This window comes from Vitis riparia, chromosome 19, assembly GCF_004353265.1.
Source record: "Vitis riparia cultivar Riparia Gloire de Montpellier isolate 1030 chromosome 19, EGFV_Vit.rip_1.0, whole genome shotgun sequence".
Classification (NCBI taxonomy): Eukaryota; Viridiplantae; Streptophyta; class Magnoliopsida; order Vitales; family Vitaceae; genus Vitis; species Vitis riparia.
Genome location: NC_048449.1, coordinates 808,163 through 830,804, shown reverse-complemented (window position 1 = coordinate 830,804; position 22,642 = coordinate 808,163). Strand labels below are relative to the sequence as shown.

Sequence of the window (22,642 nt, the reverse complement as noted above, 5' to 3'; positions counted from 1 at the left end):
ATTTTAATATTTAATGTCATACCTCGTCATTCTAATTTTTTTTTTTTAAGCAAATATAAAAAAATGTTCTAGGACAATCTTGCTAAATTTTATGATGAGGTAATGAGCCATGTAATATAATATAAATTAGGCTAACATAAAGTTGATGATAGCAAGGAAATAACATTAGAATTCAAACTTCATTTTGCATAAAAGGTAAATAAAATGTTAGTAAATCTGCCTTTATGGAAGAATAAAAAAAATAAAATAAAAATCAAATGAATATAAATATTAGGATTTGTAGATACAGTGGAGTTGTTATTTACTAATACCAAAAGCAAAAGCATGCATGATTTCTCACTTTACTTTTGTTCCCTATCTTGTCTCCCACCTTTTCAAAAAGTTAATACTTCTTTATTTTGTAATGCTATTTTATTAATAAAGCAATTTTCATCTTTTGAAAAAGTTAACTCTCTTCATTCTTTAATTTTTCTTTAATTTAAAGTGATTCCCATCTTTTGAATATCAATAAAGTAATTGAATGATTCCCACAATGATAATTTTTTGAAGCTAGGAACTTCATTCCAAAGGCAATGGTATGATTTTCATATTTGTTTACATGCACATAATTTATCTTTTCATATTGCAGCATACAAATAATTCATCTCCTTAAACCCCAATCTTATTTCCTTCCATCAATCATCTAATTAAAAACAAGGTTGGATTTATTTTTATTTCTATTCCAATTTTTTTTTTTTTTTGGTTGCTTATTTTTCTCATTCCAAGTTGTTTAAATTGTATATTTTAAAAAAAAAAATGGTTAATTTAACCTTTAGAATCATTGAATGCTATTAAAAATTATGTTATGGCATTGGAAACTTCAATATTTTTCTCGTTCCAACTTGAAGATTGGTCCTTGGAGGGCTTGGCTCTTCCTGTCATGATAAAATTTGGATTGTCTTTAATGTTTTAGGATTTACATATTTTTGGGTTATCATATTTTTAAGAATAACCAAAAAATATAATTATGATAATTAAATGATATTTTATTATTTAAAAAAGAAATTATTTTGTTTAATGTAAAAAGCATTTGTCTTAGTCTCATGTGACATCATGTAATATATAGACCTTTTGTTACGCTTAAATCATATGACAGTTATTTTTATTTTCATATATTTAATATATGAAATAAAAATATATATTTTATTAATAAAAATGTCCAACCTAAAGTGAGGTGGGATTGAGCTTTGATTGACTTACCCGGCCAACTCATTCGAGTTGCAGCCTTAAAAGCATGTGGACGCATAATTTATTTGGTTTAAAGTTTAAACTTATTTTTAAACGTTTTTTTTTTCCTTTTAATTTTTCTTATCCATTTATTTTCCGGTCCCTCTCTCTCAAAAATTCTAAGATCCGAACCAAAGATGTGCTACCCAGCCCAATTACTAAATCGTTCTAGGCCTGTTGGGCTACTTCTACATAGACCCAAAAACAAAGCCCAAGGTTTTAGAGGCCAAGATTAGGCATGACCAACTGCCCCCCAAGAACCTTTTTTCATCAATGGGCCCAGCAGTGAAGTTCACAGTTCACACCATATTAAAAAATAAAATAAAATAAATAAATAAAAAGGGAAAAGAAGAGGAAAAAGAGAAGAAAGTCATAGAGGAAGAAATGAAGGGACAGCCTAACCCCACATCTTTTTTTTTCTTTCTTCAATCATATCATTATCTTCTTGGGTCAAATTTCTTATTTTCCCACTACCAAAGGTGGGGTCTTCTACGAAGCCTCTTAGGTTTCTTTCTTATGTGCATTTATTTTTAGGACTCAAATATTTTTTTTATTTTTTTATTTAAGGATTCTTTTCTAATCATATAAAAATTTTGATTTCATTTTTGGAGAATATTTAAATAATAAATAATATAAATAAATATTTTTTTTCTACAATCTTCTTTTATTCTAATATTTCTACTCTTAGAAATTATTAATAAAAATTTATTTAATCTTGAAAATCATGATGTCTATGAAAAATGCAATGCATAAAACATTTTATTTCGCATTTAAATAAGAAATATTCTAGAAATATAAGCATTTTATTTTCCACAGGTCATAAAATCAAATGAATATACATACAAAATATGTATATTCTTTTTTTATTCCAAAAGCAGTAGGATGATTTCTCACTTCACCTTTATTTCTTGTCTTGTCTCCTACCTTTTCCCCACTTCTCCATTATTTCTTTCTCTTTTTTCCCACCTTTTCAGACAAGTTAGTACTAGTTTGTTTTATAATGATATCATTTTCTGAAAAAGTTTAGTCTGTACATTAAAGCACCTCATCAATAATGCAATTGAATGATTCCCTGGATGATGACTTTTTACTTGGAAGGTCTCCTCTTGCATACAACATACCCTTCAATATTGTAGTCATTGAGACTTAGTTCATCTCTTCGGCATCAAGTTTCTATCCCTCTGGTATTCATCTAAGAACAAGGTCAGTTTTACTTTGAATTCATCTAAGAAAGCTTTCATTTTTCGGTTTGAAGCATGTACCCATGTATTTTGAAGCCACACACTTCATTCCAAAGGGGATTATGTGATTTTCACCACTTGTTGTTTAATATTGCAGCACACAGATAATTCATCTCCTTCAACCCTTTGCCCTAATCTTCTTTCCTTCCATCAGAACATCAGAATAAGGTCAGATTTATTTTTATTTATATTTCAATTTTATTTTTTTGCTTAATTTTCTCATTCCAAGTTGTTCAAATTATATTTTATGATTATAATTGGGTTTAACCTTTAGAATCAGTGAATGCTATTAAGAATTATGTTGGGATATTGGAAACTTCAGCATCATGAGTTTAGTACAATAACATAAATATATTAAAATAAATAAATTACACCTATAAAAATACACAGACTTTTAATATGGTTTGGTCAAATTATTTTTATTTTTACAGACGAGAAATAATTGTTCTAGAGACGAGAAATATCTTATATTTTTTATTCTTTATATCTATACAATGACAATCTTCATTCTATTGGTATTTTCCATTTAATACAAAGTTTTTAACTCTATTAAGTATCCTCAACTCTTTCTCACATATCTACCTATTTGGAATAGACTATAAATATCATTTTTCATTTTTAAATTTTTTCCCTTCACCAATTAGAACGCTTATAAAAATATCCTTAATTAATAACTTTTATTTTATATAATTATTTATGCAATCAACTTATCAAAAAATAATTCAAAAGTTTTAACCATACATAAGAAAAATAGTTAAAATCAATTATTTGTATGAGGTTTTATTTTTTTTATTTTTGTTAATTTTTTTTCTCCCTCATAGAGGAAATAAGGTAATTAGATGGTACAAGAAAATGCTTAGGATTTTTGGTAGAAAATTTTGCTTTAATAACAAAAACTAAAATATCATCTATTGCAATCTCTTTCTCTTATTTTGTACTTAAATAAAAACAAAAATAGAAGTAATTTGGACTTTGGATTTTTTTTTTTTTTGAATAAAGTTGGGAGGAAAAAAAAGGAGAGATATTTTGCATTGAAGAAAATTTTTCAAAAATTAAGTCTCAATATCCAAAACATTATGAAAGAAAACTTCCATTAAATAATGTTCAATTTATTTGATTTCTATTATAAAAAATTTCATTAAATAGAAGTCATTTGAACTCTAACCCACTCAAACACTTGTAGAGATCCCTTGGGAATCTCTAACCCACTCAAAATACATATCTTATAAAAAAATTTTGTTTTCTATGACACAAAGATTAAACAAGGTATGACAAGTTAGCTTATTTATTAAAATTCTCCATTAAATAACATGGTGAGAAAATCTCCTCTATCTCTATGATGATATTGATCCAAACATTCACTAAGTGCATGATTACCTCAATATATTCTTTGTTTATTAAATTTATGGAACTAGTAGGTTAATACATTATGACATCTTTAAAATATGTCATAGAGATATTTGATCATTTTTTTTTCATAGCGGTTTAGAGAAACCTTGCTTAAATGGTATATTTGATCATTTTCATTTTTATTCTTTTAACAAGCTCATCAATCTAAATCAACCTTTCCTTTATTTAGGGTCTATCATTAGTGCATCTAACAAAGATAATCCTTTTACCATACTCTCAATGGGTACTTTTGATTTTACCAAAAGAACAAGAAAAAATTGAGATAAGATATAGTAAGATGAAAGTATATGAAAAATTATAACTAAATTTTCACTATTTCAACCCAAATTAAAACAAATGAAAAAATATTTTATTTCATATGAGAAGACTAATCACTTAAAATAATATTTATGACTTTTTGCTAAATGACATGAAAATATTGTATTTTGCATAAATAAAATGCCATTTAAACAAATACGCTGTCATGTGAAGCAACAACTAAATTAACAATGACATTTATAAAACCCTTATATGAAACTCTAAAATCAAAATTCTTCTCTTCAATTACTCTTTTAAAAAACTTCATTATTTCTAAATATTTTTACCCTTATTTTAATATTTAATGTCATACCTCGTCATTCTAATTTTTTTTTTTTAAGCAAATATGAAAAAATGTTCTAGGACAATCTTGCTAAATTTTATGATGAGGTAATGAGCCATGTAATATAATATAAATTAGGCTAACATAAAGTTGATGATAGCAAGGAAATAACATTAGAATTCAAACTTCATTTTGCATAAAAGGTAAATAAAATGTTAGTAAATTTGCCTTTATGGAAGAATAAAAAAATAAAATAAAAATCAAATGAATATAAATATTAGGATTTGTAGATACAGTGGAGTTGTTATTTACTAATACCAAAAGCAAAAGCATGCATGATTTCTCACTTTACTTTTGTTCCCTATCTTGTCTCCCACCTTTTCAAAAAGTTAATACTTCTTTATTTTGTAATGCTATTTTATTAATAAAGCAATTTCCATCTTTTGAAAAAGTTAACTCTCTTCATTCTTTATTTTTTCTTTAATTTAAAGTGATTCCCATCTTTTGAATATCAATAAAGTAATTGAATGATTCCCACAATGATAATTTTTTGAAGCTAGGAACTTCATTCCAAAGGCAATGGTATGATTTTCATATTGCAGCATACAAATAATTTATCTCCTTAAACCCCAATCTTATTTCCTTCCATCAATCATCTAATTAAAAACAAGGTTGAATTTATTTTTATTTTTATTCCAATTTTTTTTTTTTTGGTTGCTTATTTTTCTCATTCCAAGTTGTTTAAACGGTATATTTAAAAAAAAAAAAAATTGGTTAATTTAACCTTTAGAATCATTAAATGCTATTAAAAATTATGTTATGGCATTGGAAACTTCAATATTTTTCTCATTCCAACTTGAAGATTGGTCCTTGGAGGGCTTGGCTCTTCCCTTACTTGATAAAATTTGGATTGTCTTTAATGTTTTAGGACTTACATATTTTTGGGTTATCATATTTTTAAGAATAACCAAAAAATATAATTATGATAATTAAATGATATTTTATTATTTAAAAAAGAAATTATTTTGTTTAATGTAAAAAGCGTTTGTCTTAGTCTCATGTGACATCATGTAATATATAGACCTTTTGTTACGCTTAAATCATATGACAGTTATTTTTATTTTCATATATTTAATATATGAAATAAAAATATATTTTTTTATTAATAAAAATGTCCAACCTAAAGTGAGGTGGGATTGAGCTTTGATTGACTTCCAACCCAGCCAACTCATTCGAGTTGCAGCCTTAAAAGCATGTGGATGCATAATTTATTTGGTTTAAAGTTTAAACTTATTTTTAAACGTTTTTTTTTTCCTTTTAATTTTTCTTATCCATTTATTTTCCGGTCCCTCTCTCTCAAAAATTCTAAGATCCGAACCAAAGATGTGCTACCCAGCCCAATTACTAAATCGTTCCAGGCCTGTTGGGCTACTACTACATAGACCCAAAAACAAAGCCCAAGGTTTTAGAGGCCAAGATTAGGCATGACCAGCTGCCCCCCAAGAACCTTTTTTCATCAATGGGCCCAGCAGTGAAGTTCACAGTTCACACCATATTAAAAAATAAAATAAAATAAATAAATAAAAAGGGAAAAGAAGAGGAAAAAGAGAAGAAAGTCATAGAGGAAGAAATGAAGGGACAGCCTAACCCCACATCTTTTTTTTCTTTCCTCAATCATATCATTATCTTCTTGGGTCAAATTTCTTATTTTCCCACTACCAAAGGTGGTCTTCTACGAAGCCTCTTAGGTTTCTTTCTTATGTGCATTTATTTTTAGGACTCAAATATTTTTTTATTTTTTTATTTAAGGATTCTTTTCTAATCATATAAAACGTTTGATTTCATTTTTGGAGAATATTTAAATAATAAATAATATAAATAAATAATTTTTTTCTACAATCTTCTTTTATTCTAATATTTCTACTCTTAGAATATTCTTTTTTTATTCCAAAAGCAGTAGGATGATTTGATTTCTCACTTCACCTTTATTTCTTGTCTTGTCTCCCACCTTTTCCCCACTTCTCCGTTATTTCTTATCTTAGCCCCCACCTTTTGAAAAAGTATAGTCTTTACATTATAAGCACTTCACCAATAATGCAATTGAATGATTCCCTGGATGATGACTTTTTACTTGGAAGGTCTCCTCTTGCATACAACATATCCTTCAATATTGTAGTCATTGAGACTTAGTTCATCTCTTTGGCATCAAGTTTCTATCCCTCTGATTTTCATCTAAGAACAAGGTCAGTTTTACTTTGAATTCATCTAACAAAGCTTTCATTTTCCGGTTTGAAGCATGTGCCCATGTATTTTGAAGCTACACACTTCATTCCAAAGGGGATTATGTGATTTTCACCACTTGTTGTTTAATATTGCAGCACACAGATAATTCATCTCCTTCAACCCTTTGCCCTAATCTTCTTTCCTTCCATCAGAACATTAGAACAAGGTCAGATTTTATTTTTATTTATATTTCAATTTTATTTTTTTGCTTAATTTTCTCATTCCAAGTTGTTTAAATTATATTTTATGATTATAATTGGGTTTAACCTTTAGAATCAGTGAATGCTATTAAGAATTATGTTGGGATATTGGAAACTTTAGCATCATGAGTTTAGTACAATAACATAAATATATTAAAATAAATAAATTACACTTATAAAAATACACAGACTTTTAATATGGTTTGGTCAAATTATTTTTATTTTTACGGATGAGAAATAATTGTTCTAGAGACGAGAAATATCTTATATTTTTTATTCTCTATATCTATACAAGGACAATCTTCATTCTATTGGTATTTCCCATTTAATACAAAAATTTTAACTCTATTAAGTACCCTCAACTCTTTCGCACATATCTACCTATTTGGAATAGACTATAAATATCATTTTTCATTTTTAAATTTTTTCCCTTCACCAATTAGAACGGTTATAAAAATATCCTTAATTAATAACTTTTATTTTATATAATTATTTATGCAATCAACTTATCAAAAAATAATTCAAAAGTTTAAACCATACATGACAAAAATAGTTAAAGTCATCCTTTGTGTGAGGTCTTATATTTTTATTTTTTATTTTTGAAGAAAATGCCTAGGATTTTTGGTAGAAAAATTTGCTTTAATAACAAAAACCAAAATATCATCAATCCCAATCTCTTTCTCTTATTTGTAGTTGAATAAAAGCAAAAATAGAAGTAATTTGGATTTTGAATTTTTTTTTTTTTTAATAAAGTTAGGAGGGACAAAATTGGGAGAGACATTTTGCATTGAAGATTTTTTTTATAAAAAAATTAAGTCTCAATATACAAAAAATTATGAAAGAAAACATCCATTAAATAACGTTCAATTTATTTCATTTTTATTATAAAAAATTTCATTAAATAGAAGTCATTTGAAATCCATGAACCGTGTATTAAAAATATATAGAACTGCACAACCAAAAACCAGATTATTATATTTGGTGTGTGGGAAAAAAAATGGAGTAGAAAAATATAAAATAAAAAAAACGAAAGAAAATGAAAATAAAAAATACAGTGAAACGAAAAAAGTTTTTAAAATTTTTCTCCTTATTTTGTTATATATTGAAAAATTTTGTTTCTTATTTTTCCATGATACTAAACTTAAAAAGAAAAAAAAAAATCGTTTTTAAACATTTTTTCTTTTTTTTTATAAATAATTTGTAAGAATGAAAAATGAAACATAGTCTAAAATATTAAAATGAAGACTTGGATTAAAAAATTGGATCAAGGGCAGATAGGACGGGCAGTGGGCCTAGTGGTGGGCCTGGTGGCATAGTTGCTGGATTCTGCAAGAATCAAACACAACCATGGGAGGAGGTGATTATTATTTGTTTTCATTTTATAAATTAATCTAACCCCCATATTTTTTTTTTCCGATTATAGATAATAATTTTATTTAATTTTTGGTCTATAATTGTATAATATCTCACAAAACATCGGCACATGAGGCAAAAGAGATTTGAAATTAAGAGGATGTTTGGTAAAACTTATTAGTTGATAGCTTAAGTTGAGTTTAAATTAATTTTTTCTTAAGTTATTGGCTTAAAACTTATTACTCATTTTTTATTTTAAATATTAAAGTTATTTGGTAAGTTAACTTGAATTTTATTCTAAATTATCAAATTAATATATTTACCTTTATTAATTTTAACAAATATTTATATTTTCACCAATCTTAAATAATTAGTTTATTTGTTAAACATTTATATTTAAAGTATTTTAGAAACATGATATATAACTAAAAAAATTTATACAATGAAAGATGAATTGTGGATATAGTCATAATTGTAAAATATATTTTCACTAAACATAGGTAAATGGGGTAAAAATGTTTTGAGATTAAGAATAGTTAATATATAAAGTTATTTTGCAAAACAAACTTAATTTATTTAATAACTTAAATTAAGTTATTAAGTGATATTGAATCATTAAGTTGGATTTACCAAATACCCATTAGGAATAAGTAAACTATTTTGACTTAATATTTGAAATTATTTTTCACTTTAAGTTATGGTATTAAATTATTTTATTAAATATGACTTAATCTATTTAGTGATTTAAATTAAATTATTAAGTAATTAAGTTGTTTTACCAAACAACCTCAAAGTCTTAACTTTAGCATTAGGTTTAGATTCGGGTTTGATTCTTGATTTAATAAGAGTATTAATGATTTGAATACTTATTTGGTATTAGCCTGGTCTTTAGTTATCATTTGAATGTTTAAATCTATCTTATTAAGACTTAGATTCGTTTGAAAGATATGACTGAGGCTTAGAGAGCTTAATTTTAAATGAAAAAAGTTTTGTGGTATTTGAATTTCTAAGTTTTTTTCGAGATTGTTGATTAAAAGCTTTAATGACTTAATCTATAATAGAAGTTTTTAACAAATTTGAACCTTGAAGATTAAAACTTGAAACTTGAAGTTTCGAAAATCTTAGCATTTTGAACAAACTTTGAAAATCTTAAAAATTCTTTAAACAATTCCAACATCTTTAAAAACTTAAAGAAGTTCTATATTTTAAAAACAAACCATATACTTTTTCACTTCTCCTCACCTTCTTAACTGTGAATTGTGTCTTTGGAGGGCATGACTCTTCCCTTGGAGTTGTCATGATAATATTTGGATTGCCTTCAATTTCTCGATATTTTTATATTTTTAAAAATAGTTAAAAAAATATAATCCGGATAATTAAATGATATTTTATTATCTTAAAAAACAAATCATTTTGTTTAATCTAAAAGAACTTGTCTTATTCTCACATGACATCATATAATATATAGGCTCTTTGTTAGGCTAATTTTTGTTAATACAAGATATTCTGCAAGAATTTTATATCCATTTAAGTGTCTTTAGAATGCAATGTTTATAGTTATGGCATATTTTTATATGCTCATAATCATTTGATTGAATTTTTGAAATATGAATTAGGCTAACAGTCTTGTAATTGTATAATTGAACTTCACACCTCATTTCCAAACTTTTACACAACTGCTCTCACCCTCTAGTATAGCCTACAAAAGTTGCTTATTCTATACCATATAGCATTCTTTTTCAAAAGAATTATATATCAAATAAGAATTTAAGGCAATTTAATCAATTGAAAGAAAGAAAAAGCTTAAAAACTATTATATCTTAGTGGTAGTTTTATAAGGTGATCAAAATCTGATAGGCTCAAAAGTTGTTACTTTCCATTGTGTTTTAGTATTTTGGTTGCTTAGCCATCCAAAGTTGTTTAACCTGTTTTCTATGCTTTCTACTTGGCTTAATTAACCTTTAGAAAGTAAAGAATATGTTATATGATTATGATGGATTTAAAGTTATCATTTTGAATGCATATGATATATATATATATATATATATATATATATATATTTCTATTATTTAGAATGCATTAATTTTACTAAAAATGCTAATATTTGTAGTAATTTTACTATGATATGTCTTTTGTCTATTCATTTCATTTGATTGATTGTAGAATTATGAGTTGCATAATTGAACTAGATACCTTAAGAGCTACCAGTAGGGTGAGTTGAAAATTGTAGCTGAACATTCAAACAGACCCTTGTTAGGTAACTTCCATATAATAAACTTACTCCTTCCTTTTTTCCAAACTCCCTCTTAACTATATTTACCCTCTACTATAGCCCACAAATACAACCTATCATTTACTATATAATATTCTTTTCTAAACATATATATATATATATATATATATATATATATATAAAGAGAGAGGGGTATAGATGAATAGATAGATAGTGAGACCTAAGAAGACACTTACATTGGTGAGCACACATAGACTATAAGTTCATTCAGTCAAAATGACTATTCATAAATCTAAGAAGATGTTGAGTTTTTCCATAAACCTAAGAAGATATTAATTTTGTTGTTGAGGTTTAACTTTTTTAATGATTTGTTCCTTCTTACTCTTAAAAGGTAAATTTATTAGAGATTTGTGGTGTGTGACTTACTAGATTTGCTCGTGTTAATCAAAGTATTGATGACATAGTTTTTTATAATAAGGTTGTCTTTTACTATGGAGTACGTGGAAGCAGTACTAACAAGCATTGGGCTATTGAAGGATATGTGGCCCTCCATTTCTAAGTGCTTCAACTATCACAAAATTCTTGATAAGAATTGCAGAACTCTCCAAGAGAAAATGGAAAGATTGAAGAGTCGTGAACAAGATGTCAATATTGAATTACAAAATGCACAATATCAACGAAAGAAAGAAAAAAAGAAGTTGAAAATTGGTTGAAAGAAGTGCAAAATATGAAAGATCATGTGGAAATGATGGAGCAAGAAGTTGGGAAGGGAAGATGTTTCTCAAGATTGGGGTTTCTAAGGCAGTCTGAAGAGCATATAGAAAAAGTAGATGAGCTACTTGAACGCGGTAGATTTCCTGAAGGGATTTTGATTGATGTACGTCGAGACGAAGGAAGGGCATTGTCAACAACACAACTAATAGGTGAAACTACAACCAAAAGAAATTTGGAGAAGATTTGGACATGCTTAGAGAAAGGTGAAATCCAAAGCATTGGAGTTTGGGGAATGGGGGGGATCGGCAAAACAACCATTGTCACTCGTATTCACGATCTCCTTTTGGAAAAAAAAAAATACTTTCGGTCTTGTCTATTGGGTGACTGTATCAAAAGATTCAAGCATTCACAAGTTACAAGATGTCATTGCCAAGAAAATAAATTTAGATTTATCAAAAGAAGAAGATGAAAGGTTAAGATCTGCTTTATTATTTGAAGCACTGCAGAAAGAAAAGAAATTTGTTCTTATATTTGATGATGTATGGGAGGTTTATCCACCACGGGAGGTTGGAATTCCAATTGGAGTTGATGGAGGAAAACTGATCATAACCACAAGATCAAGGGAAGTATGCCTAAAAATGGGGTGCAAAGAAATCATCAAAGTGGAGCCTCTTTATGAGGAAGAAGCATGGGAGCTTTTCAACAAAACACTTGGGCGGTACAATGCACTGAGTCAAAAAGAAGAAGAAATAGCCCAGGATATTATCAAGGAATGTAGCGGTTTGCCTCTTGCCATTGTCACTACAGCTAGAAGTATGAGTGTTGTGTATAGCATTGCTGGATGGAGGAATGCATTGAATGAGTTGAGGGAACATGTTAAAGGGCACACAATTGACAGGGAAAATGATGTATTTAAAATATTGGAATTCAGCTACAATCGCTTGAATGATGAAAAACTTCAAGAATGTCTGCTCTATTGTGCATTGTTTCCTGAAGATTCTATGATCCATAGGGTGTCTTTGATCAGATATTGGATTGCTGAGGGGCTGGTAGAAGAAATGGGAAGCTGGCAAGCAGAGCGTGATAGAGGGCATGCTATATTGGACAAACTTGAAAATGTGTGTTTGTTGGAAAGATGTGAGAATGGAAAATATGTAAAGATGCATGATGTGATCAGGGACATGGCTATCAACATAACAACAAAGAATTCTCGATTCATGGTGAAAATCCTAAGAAATCTGGAAGATCTCCCAAGCGAGATAGAGTGGTCAAATAATAATGTAGAAAGAGTTTCATTAATGCGAAGTGGCGGACTTTCAACTTTGATGTTCGTACCAAACTGGCCTAAGCTTTCCACCCTGTTTCTTCAAAATCACATCTTTTCTTATCCATATCGTACTCTGGATAAAGGTCTTCCAAATTCCTTCTTTGTGCACATGTTGGGCCTTAGAGTTCTAAACCTGTCATACACAATGATTGCATTCCTACCAGATTCTATTTATGACAAAGTGAAACTTCGAGCTCTAATTCTTTGTGGGTGTCCAAACTTAAATTGGGTAGGTTCATTGGCAAAGCTTAAAGAATTGAGAGTGTTGGATATCGATAGAAATGACATGGAAACAATACCTGATGGTATAGAGAAATTGGTCCACCTTAAACATTTCAATTGGTCCTCATTTTTCTTCGATTACAATCCTCTTTCCAATCCTCTTTCCATTCCTCTTTCCAATCTTTTTTCCAATCTTGTTCAACTGCAATGTCTAAGACTTGATGATCGAAGACTTCCGGATGTAGGAGTGGAGGAGCTGAGTGGGTTGAGAAAGTTGGAGATCCTTGAAGTCAATTTTTCCAGTCTACACAATTTCAATAGCTACATGATGACAGAACACTACCGAAGACTTACTCACTATCATGTTGGATTAAATGGATTCAGATTTTTTCCATCAAAACTAAAAGGAAGTTGTAAACAAGTAACAATGGAGGCATGTAATCTGGAAGGAGGAAAAGACAATGATGACTACCATCTTGTGCTCCCTACCAATGTCCAGTTTTTCCACATAACAGAATGGCATCTTCCCACTGGCTTATTGGACGTTTCTCAATCCCTCAAGATGGCGACAGATTTAAAAGCATGTTTGATATCAAGGTGCAAGGGGATAGAATACTTGTGGTCGGTAGAGGACTGCATTGCCTCATTAAACTGGTTGTTTCTTCAGGATTTGCAAAGCTTAAGGGTTCTCTTCAAATTGAGACCAAGCGATATTGTAAGTTGTTCCAGTCTCAAGAGCTTGTACGTGAGTAGGTGTGACAATCTCAAGCACTTGTTCACGCCTGAGTTAGTGAAGTACCACCTCAAAAACCTTCAAAGCATTCATGTCGACAGTTGCAGACAAATGGAGGATCTAATAGTAGCAGCAGAGGTAGAAGAAGAAGAAGAAGAAGAAGTCATTAATCAAAGGCATAATCTCATCCTCTGTTTCCCCAACTTACAGAGTTTGATGTTGCAAGATCTACCAAAATTGAAGAGCATATGGAAGGGAACAATGACTTGTGATTCTCTACAACAACTTACAGTATTTAATTGCCCAAAGCTTAGAAGGCTTCCTCTTTCTGTGCAAATAAACGATGGTAGTGGAGAAAGACGAGCTTCAACACCGCCCCTCAAACAAATCGGAGGACAAAAAGAGTGGTGGGATGGGTTGGAATGGAACGCACCTCATGCCAAATCTATATTTGAACCCTTTACTACGTTTGAAAGGGACACGTATCGTTCTTCGGTTAGTATCATTTTATATAATGGATTAATTTCTCCGATAACACCTAAGATTAATTTGGTGAAAATACATTTAATCGCTATTGTTTTTAAATATTGTCAATTTGTACTTCTTTAAATTTATTCCATTTACAAAATTAAATTTTTAAAGAGATTTAGGTAAAAATATTTTATATAAATGTGTTTAATAATTCTCTACAAAATAAATTTTATATATGAAATACATTCATAGAGGTACTAATTAATGGAATTTGAAATCAATGGTAGCTTCATGAAGATATTTGTTCAATCAAGTTAACATTATCTAAAACTTCTTTGTTGTTTTTGGTTTAATGCAGATGATAGATTGTTTCTTGATGGATGTAAAAGATATTTTTGAAGAAGTGTAAGTGGCTCTACCTTGAAAATTATTATAAATATTGACATTGTTTTAAGATGCTTATATTGATGTGATTATTTATTTTCATTTTATTAGTTTTTATTTTATATGACATAAGGATTAAACCACACTATGGAAAAAATCTCTTACAATGACATTGATCCAAACATTTAATACATGTTTGATTATATCAATATAATTTTCTATATATTAAATTGCTTGAACTAGTATATTGATACATTTTATTATCTTTATTTTATTATTTTGTTGAGAATGCATATAGAGTTCCTATATATTTGTTTTAACACAATTTTTATCTTTTGGATAGGTGTTTTTTGAATAGGAATTTTGATGCTGAGACGATGTGAAATCAATTCGGAAGATTCTTGATTGGGCAACATGACATCAAAATGCATTTGTATATGCATATTGATCCTTTTATGAACAATTTGCAAGACACTAAAAGTTTCAAACCTTTTTTTTTTAATCTCATGTCTAATTATAATGTTGTATTTATTTGAAGATATTATTTAAGATGACTCATTGTTATGTTATGCTTGTAATGTCAGTATTTTTATGGTATCATATGATATATGAGTGTATGATTGTCTTAATATTCAAGCCACGACCTAAATGAATCATTTTATTAGAATTAGAAAGATCAAACTACATTTATGCGATTCTAGAGAAACCTTGCATAAATGACATATTTTAACATTCTTTTTTAGCATTTTAATAATTTGGTAGCTATATATTTCACTATATATCAACTTTTATCCTAGTCCGTATGAGTTGTGATTGCAACTTTTAAGAAAATCACTTTTAATTAAACTAAAAGAAAAATCAATTGTGGCATGGTATTTAAAAAAAAAAAAAAATTAAGCATGTACCAAAAATGTTATAGGAAGATCTAATTTTTATGATGAGTAATATGATATTAATGAGGCTAATAGAAAATTGATAATAAAAAGGAAATTACAATAGACATCAAACTTCATTTGTAATAACATGTTAGTAAATCTGACTTTTATGGAACAATAAAAATTAAAATATAAATCAATAACATCTTTTTTTCATAATTATAATTGTTGCATCCTTTGTTATTTCTAATGTTTCTAATTTTACAAATGCTATTAGATTAAAGTCATTTCTTTGCATATTCTATGATTTTTGAATTTAAATATAAAATATTATAAATGTGTAACTATACATAAAACAATAAAATAGCATATAATTTTGGCCCAATAGTAAAACTGAATAAAAAAAAAAATCAAATTATGCATACATTTTTTCATTGAATGTAACTAAACAATGTTGAATATAACAATGTTTCGTTTAGATACTTTATTTATTTTTTTATTTTAAAATAAATAATAATAATAAATTTTATATAAAAAGTAAAACATCTTATATAAAAAATATAAATTTACCTTATATATTCTTTAAAAAAAAATAAATTTCATATAGCAAAATCTTTTGATATAATTTTTTTTTAATAAATTTTTAAAACCATTACTTTTTCGGTATGAGCCTTTGAGATTTCTTGTATTTTATATTAAAGTTACTACTATTTTTTAATTTTAAAAACGGAAAATAGGAAGCATATCCACTTGGATACTTATTCTAAAACATTTTTGTTTACCATATGACATTACATTATCTTTATTTTATATATATTTATCGCATAAATAAATAAACACTTTTATTGATAAAAATGTCCAACCTAGGTCTTAAAGTAAGGTAGGATTGAGCTTTGATTGACTTCTAACCCATCCACATCTCGGTTGCAGCCTTAAAAGCATGTGAACATAAAATTTATGATTTTGGGCTAAGCCTGCATAGAGCTGAAAAACGGCCAAGATTGGGCTTGGGCTCTCAAAATGTCTAAGATCTGAACTAAAGAGATGCTAACTGGCCCAATTATCAAGGTCTGTTGGGCTGAGCTTACATAGACCTAAAATTAAAGCCCAAGATTCGAGATGCCAGGATTGGGCTTGGGCTAAAAATTTCTGAGATCAGATCTAAACAGATGATACCTAACCCAATTTCCCAATTATTCCAGGCCTATTGGGCTAAGCCCACTATGACCCAAAAACAAAGCCCAAGGTTCAAGATTTCAAGAGTGGGCTTGTGCCATGAAGGCCATTCGTGACCTGCTGCCCCACAAGAACCTTTCTTTTTCATCAATGGGCTTGGCCCGTCGCATTTGTGTCACGGTCACGGGCACGTGAGGGGGAGGCAGCAGAGAACTTCACATCATGTGGTGTGAGGCCCTCTACATTCACACGTGTGCCGGTCCTTGACACCCGCGTTGTTGCTCCCCTGTCATTGGCCCCAGGGTCTTCACCGTAGACCCCCACCAAACGATTACAAAGTGTCGCTCTCTCTATCTGCCACGTGTCATGAATACGTCACCCTCACTCATCGACTCATGCGCTCTCAGATACCTTTTTAACGTGTTGTTTTTTCATGTGTTGGTTTTCGCTTAAATGTTTAAACTACCCTCCCATCTTTTTTAATTATACATATTTTAAAAAATGATTATAAAAGAATAAACATTATCTTTTTTTTTTTTGTATTATTACTTTTATTTTACGTATAAATATTTTTATTTATTTATTATAGGCTGGTAAAGTAAATTATTATTTTATTTTCATATTAAATAAATAATAACATAATATAATAAATTATAAAATTATCCCTACATTTTCACATGAGTCCCTAAAAATATAAGGATAATTTTTATAATTTAAAAATAATTTATGAAGATTTGATCATTTTAAAAGCTTTAAAAATATGATTTCATGTTGGCACACCTAAAGGGCAAATTGGAGAAATAATTTAAAAATTCATCTTTAGACCATTAAGCAAATTGGTGGATTTTTAAGCTTTGAAGGTTACTATTTTATTTTCCTTACCCCCTTTTCATGGCTATTCTTAAATGGTAAATTTTCATAATCTTCTTGAATTTTTTCTTCTCTGTTGGGGTGTTTGGAAGATAAGAAAATAATACCATGCTATCGTGATGGTCAAAAGGTGGATTTTTCTTGGCAATAATGTTAAATAAACTTTGCTGGAAACCATATCTAGAGGAGTCAAAATGTACTATTTTCCATACTTTTGATTAATTCAGGGTAGCACTCTCCTTGGACTTTATATTATAATATATATATATATATATATATATATATATATATATATATATATATATATATATATATTATAATAGGTTAATTTCTAAAATTTCATAAAGAAATGAATTTTTTTTAGAATTAAGTGAAAATTTGATAAACTCAATTTAACTTATTTTAAATTATTAAGTAAATTAAATATATTTGGTACAATAATTTAATAGTAGGGATAAAAATAGAAAATAATTTTAAATAATAAATAAAAATGATTAATTTTAAAATATAAATGAATTAGATATTAATTTTAATTTAACAAAAAAATAAACTAATTTTATATATATATATTTTGTCATCGGATAAACATATATATAATCAAGACAGCGAACTTTGACCAGGAACTCTTCTGGCGTAAGTGCATCTCTCTTTCTCCCTCCTGAGAAAGTGGCAAACTAGTAAATTATCGACTACATGAGGGCAATTGTAAAGCTCTGATATATTTAGCTGACCATTCCACACAAATTCCTCCATTTGTACACTCATCCGCCCATCTCATAATTACTCTAATTTCCCATTTTACCCCCTCACCGGCGCTTCTCCGGCTACAGCTGCTCCTCCTCCGGGGACAGAGATCTGATCGCTCCTCCTCCAGCGCCAACTTCTGAATTTTTTTCCTTGAAGCGTCGCTCGTATTGGTGATAATTGCCAGGTAGGAGGAGCTAATAAGCGGATTGAGAGTGGTTGTTGTGGTGCTGGACGGCGTCGTTTTGGTGGGATTTGTAGGGTTTGGAGGTGGAAACGGTGTCGCTTTGGGGGGTGGTGGGTGGTCGGAATGACGTCGGGGGCGAGGCTGCCGACATGGAAGGAGAGGGAGAACAACAAGAGGAGAGAGCGGCGGAGGAGGGCCATCGCGGCGAAGATTTTCGCCGGACTGAGAATGTACGGAAACTACAAGCTCCCCAAGCACTGCGACAACAACGAAGTCCTCAAAGCCCTTTGCAACGAGGCCGGATGGACCGTCGAGCCCGACGGCACCACCTACCGGAAGGTACGCCCTCAATACTCCGTATAACCTCTTTTTCTTTCTCGTCTCTGCTTGCGGTGTGTGGTACTGCTATCGTGTCCCCTACGTGCGCATTTTAGATTCTAGTTCGACCGAGGCGGATCCCCGGCGCTTAGGTGCGCACGCTAGCATCCGCACAGGGAATTTCGATTGAGGGGACGGGGACCGGCCGCTGGCGGCGTCGTTGTTCCCTTTAATTGGAGCCGTCCTCGGCACACGTTAGTATCAGCGCCGAGAATTCTGATCTCGGGAGGAGTCTAGCCTCGTCCGCACTAACTTGCACTGTTGAAAGTGCACTTTAGCATCGCGCGGATAATTCTGATCACGGAGGAGAAACTCGCTCCCCGCCTGTTCCCGGCGCACGTTATCTAGGGCTTACGGCTCCCGTGGCCGGTGGCGATTGGGCGGGGTTAGGGATGGGCTAGATCCGGTGCATCGTGCTCCTCGCTGGCGCTAGGTTGCACGGGTACGGTGGCTCACTTTAGTGTCCCACTTTTTCTCTTCGGCAGTGTTTTCTTGTGTTTATGTTTTTCTGTTCTTGCTGATTGCTGATCTGATACATTTTTATTTTTTTTCTTTTAGAGTTTAGTTCTATCTCACCGGCGTACGTTTAGATCTGGTGGGGACTCTTGGGGGTTCTGTTTTTGTTTTCTCATATTTTGGTCTGGCGTGAAGCCAAAGATTCTCTGTTTTCTCTCTCGATGACTGCGAGTCCCAGAGAGTCTGGAATGGCAGAGAGAGAGTGAGAAAGGGATCCGGAGAAGACGAAAATGCCCCTCTGTTTTCAACCAAATGTCCCTCTGAATCACCAATTCATGATACGGAAATCCTGGAATATCAGAGGGTGGTTTTGGCAGTTCAATACTTTTTCTCTCTCCGATATTTGAGTCCCGGTATCATCCTTTTATGAAGTCTTACTTTGTTTGTTGCAACCAACCCTTTTCAGTTATGGCTCAGTCTCGTTTTCTATTTTGGATCCCTCTTTCTTCACTGCATTCCTCTCGTGATAGTTTCTTCTTTTGTGGAAAGCAGTTGCATTTATCAAGAGCATTTATTAATTAATTGATTAATCACCCCTTTATTTAAAGTTTCCAGTTAGAATATCGGTTGATGTGAAAGCCCTTTTGGTGATTTTCTGATTTCGGTAGAAGAGTTCCGGTGTGCTTTTTCTTGAGCTTTCATGGGTCTGAATCCTACACAATTCCTCTTTTGCTAGTTATTGCAATTCCCTGATTCTTATCCATGTATTTTAGGACACAACTTCATAATATCTGCCAAACTGCCCTCTAAATAGAAAATCCATTTGTGGCCCTTTCCTTTTTTCCTTTCCTGGAAACAAAATAACCATTATCATGTCATTAATCTAAAGTGTAATACCGCTTAAGTTGGTTTGGTTTTTCGTCAAACTAGTTGGGTAACTATACCATGTTTCACACAGCAAGGTGAAACGTGTGACCCTTGAGGATGAGAGGTATGTTATTTGCAGTAGGGGTTGAGGCATTTTCTTTATTAGGGGGCTTAGGGAGTATGTAGTTATATAGAAATTTTGTGCCTCTGGACTTCCTATCCGTCCCAAAACCACTGGAGAATGATATTATTATAGTCAACATTACATGGCTTGCACTTGATCCGAGAATAATATGGTTTGCCATTACTAGCTACAATGCTAGGACAATGGCTAACCACGGATTACATCTCATGATACTGCCCGGAAAAATGAGCTTGTCACTTGTTGGGGAGGTAGCTACATCTTGACCCTTTAACAAAGAGGTTTCTACATCCTTACAGGTGAAGTTCTAATTTGTCGCATTGTGTGAAACAGGGAAATAAGTGTTTTTTCTGTGTCACTAATTTGGATTCCACACATGAACTAGCTAATTCCCCATGGATGATTCAATCTGCAGATGTTTATTTAGTATGGACCACATCAGCTGCTTTTCCCCTTCTGTGCCCTAGACTGTCCTTTTGAAAATTTTATTCACAACTGTTAAATTGTATACTGAGGGCGACTAAGCCATAACCAAAATTAAGGTGGTATGTGGTTCAGAGTGACATTTTATGGTCTCAGCTTGTTAATCACTGGGTAGGAAGCGGCTGGTAATAATGTTGTCTGGGAAATTAGAGTTGGGTGATTTTTATATTTCAAGGAACAATTATTGTAGTAAAGAAAAGGTTCTAGAACATGACAATCAACTAGGTAAGGATAGTGGAGAAAGGTGTTGGTAAATTTAGAAACATGTGTTCATAAGTTTAGCTGAGATGAGGAGCTTTGTGCACAAAACATTATGGTATTATTAGAAACAATCAACCTACTAAGTATAAGCCAAGGAAGTGCTCTTTAAATAGTCAATTTGAAATTGATGGGTTTTTCTACATGTGAAATTGATGGGGAGTTGAGTGCAGATTGTAAATATATGGATTTCTCTGCATGTGAAATTGATGAGCAAGGAGATTATGATCAATTTGAAGAAAAAAAAGCAAGAGGTGACACAATTCTTGGTTGCAGAGACCCATTTAATATGATCATGAGAAAAGCTGGAGGAGAGTTTCTAGTTAGAAGAGGGGAAACTCATCATAAACTTTGGGTACGTAGGGCTGAAGAAACATCATTGTTATCTTGTATGTACTTAATTTTTAAATATGATTGCTAGTCACGGAACTTTTGTTGTGACCTTATGCAAATGCCAGTCAAGTTGCTGGGCCATCCTAGAAAGCCTATTGGTTTCCATGCAATAATCATCTTTTCAAGGTTTTTGCAGGGATGCAAGCCTGTTGAACGCATGGACATTGTGGGTGGATCCGCATCAGCAAGCCCGTGCTCATCTTATCACCCAAGCCCTTGTGCTTCCTACAACCCCAGCCCAGCCTCCTCTTCCTTCCCTAGCCCAGCTTCATCATCGTATGCTGCTAATCCCAATGCTGATGGCAATTCCCTCATACCATGGCTCAAAAATCTCTCATCTGCATCCTCATCAGCCTCTTCCTCCAAGCTTCCCCATCTATACATCCATAGTGGCTCCATCAGTGCTCCAGTTACTCCTCCATTGAGCTCTCCAACTGCTCGGACTCCCCGAATCAAAACCGACTGGGACGACCAATCTGCTCGCCCTGGATGGGCTGGAGCCCACTACTCCTTCCTGCCCTCTTCGACACCACCAAGCCCTGGCCGTCAGATCCTTCCTGATTCAGAATGGTTTGCTGGGATTCGAATCCCTCAAGGTGGGCCAACTTCTCCCACATTCAGCCTTGTCTCTTCAAACCCATTTGGCTTCAAGGAAGAAACGCTTGCCAGTGCCAGTGGTTCTCGCATGTGGACTCCAGGGCAAAGTGGAACATGCTCACCTGCAATTGCAGCAGGCTCTGATCATACTGCAGATGTTCCAATGTCTGAAGTAATTTCAGATGAGTTTGCATTTGGATGTAACACAGTGGGACTAGTGAAGCCATGGGAAGGAGAGAGGATCCATGAGGAGTGTGGCTCAGATGATCTAGAGCTCACTCTTGGGAGCTCGAGGACCAGGTACATTGACAGAGATATTTGATTAGAATCTTGGTTATCAAATAAAAGGGACCATTCCTTTTTAACTAAATTAAACAATTTGTTTTGCAGATAAGGGATTGAATAAGTGAAAAAGCTCAATGCTATCCATCTCTCTCTCTCTCTCTCTGAAAAAGAGAGTCCATATTTATGATGTTCCAGAAAAGAGTAACAGAGGGGATTCAAGGTGAGTTCGGGAGTTGTTCTCCCTTCCTTTTTTTTTTCCTTTCCTTTTTTTTAATTTATTTTTGAATCATATATAGTCCTTCAAAGTGTGGGGTGGTTTCACAACCCTTTCATGTGTTCTCTTTCCTATTTTTAATCCAAATTTTATTGAAAGAACTGATATACATGTATGGATTGGCTGCCTTTGTTGCCCGGTTTGCCTTTGAAAGTAATTGTCAACAACTCTAGTGAATTGGAATGTACCCCAATGGCTAAACCTTTTGTCAAATTTGGATAGAGTAGACTTCCTTTACCA

General features: G+C 31.5%; 2 protein-coding genes across 5 annotated transcripts; both read left to right on the top strand.

The window, feature by feature from the left end:
• Nucleotides 1-2,219: 2,219 nt before the first annotated feature.
• LOC117908415 (disease resistance protein UNI-like) lies at nt 2,220-15,024 on the top strand. 4 transcript variants are annotated; one of them, XR_004650188.1, is made up of 5 exons: nt 2,220-2,469; nt 2,605-2,675; nt 6,876-6,946; nt 14,392-14,438; nt 14,761-14,789. XR_004650188.1 is itself a non-coding variant. In XM_034821995.1 (3 exons), exons 1-3 carry the CDS (start codon nt 11,919-11,921, stop codon nt 14,798-14,800), a joined length of 2,226 nt encoding a protein of 741 aa, XP_034677886.1. In that variant the 5' UTR covers nt 11,289-11,918; the 3' UTR covers nt 14,801-15,024. The 4 variants fall into 4 exon arrangements, 1 of the variants encoding a protein (XP_034677886.1); XR_004650186.1 differs by lacking the exons at nt 2,220-2,469; nt 2,605-2,675 and adding an exon at nt 6,505-6,740; XR_004650187.1 differs by lacking the exons at nt 2,220-2,469; nt 2,605-2,675; nt 14,392-14,438; nt 14,761-14,789 and adding exons at nt 6,527-6,740; nt 11,045-11,243.
• Nucleotides 15,025-17,988: 2,964 nt separating this feature from the next.
• On the top strand, nt 17,989-22,642 carry LOC117909088 (BES1/BZR1 homolog protein 4-like). Its single transcript, XM_034822990.1, has 3 exons — nt 17,989-18,608; nt 21,383-22,143; nt 22,234-22,642. Exons 1-3 carry the CDS (start codon nt 18,393-18,395, stop codon nt 22,235-22,237), a joined length of 981 nt encoding a protein of 326 aa, XP_034678881.1. The 5' UTR covers nt 17,989-18,392; the 3' UTR covers nt 22,238-22,642.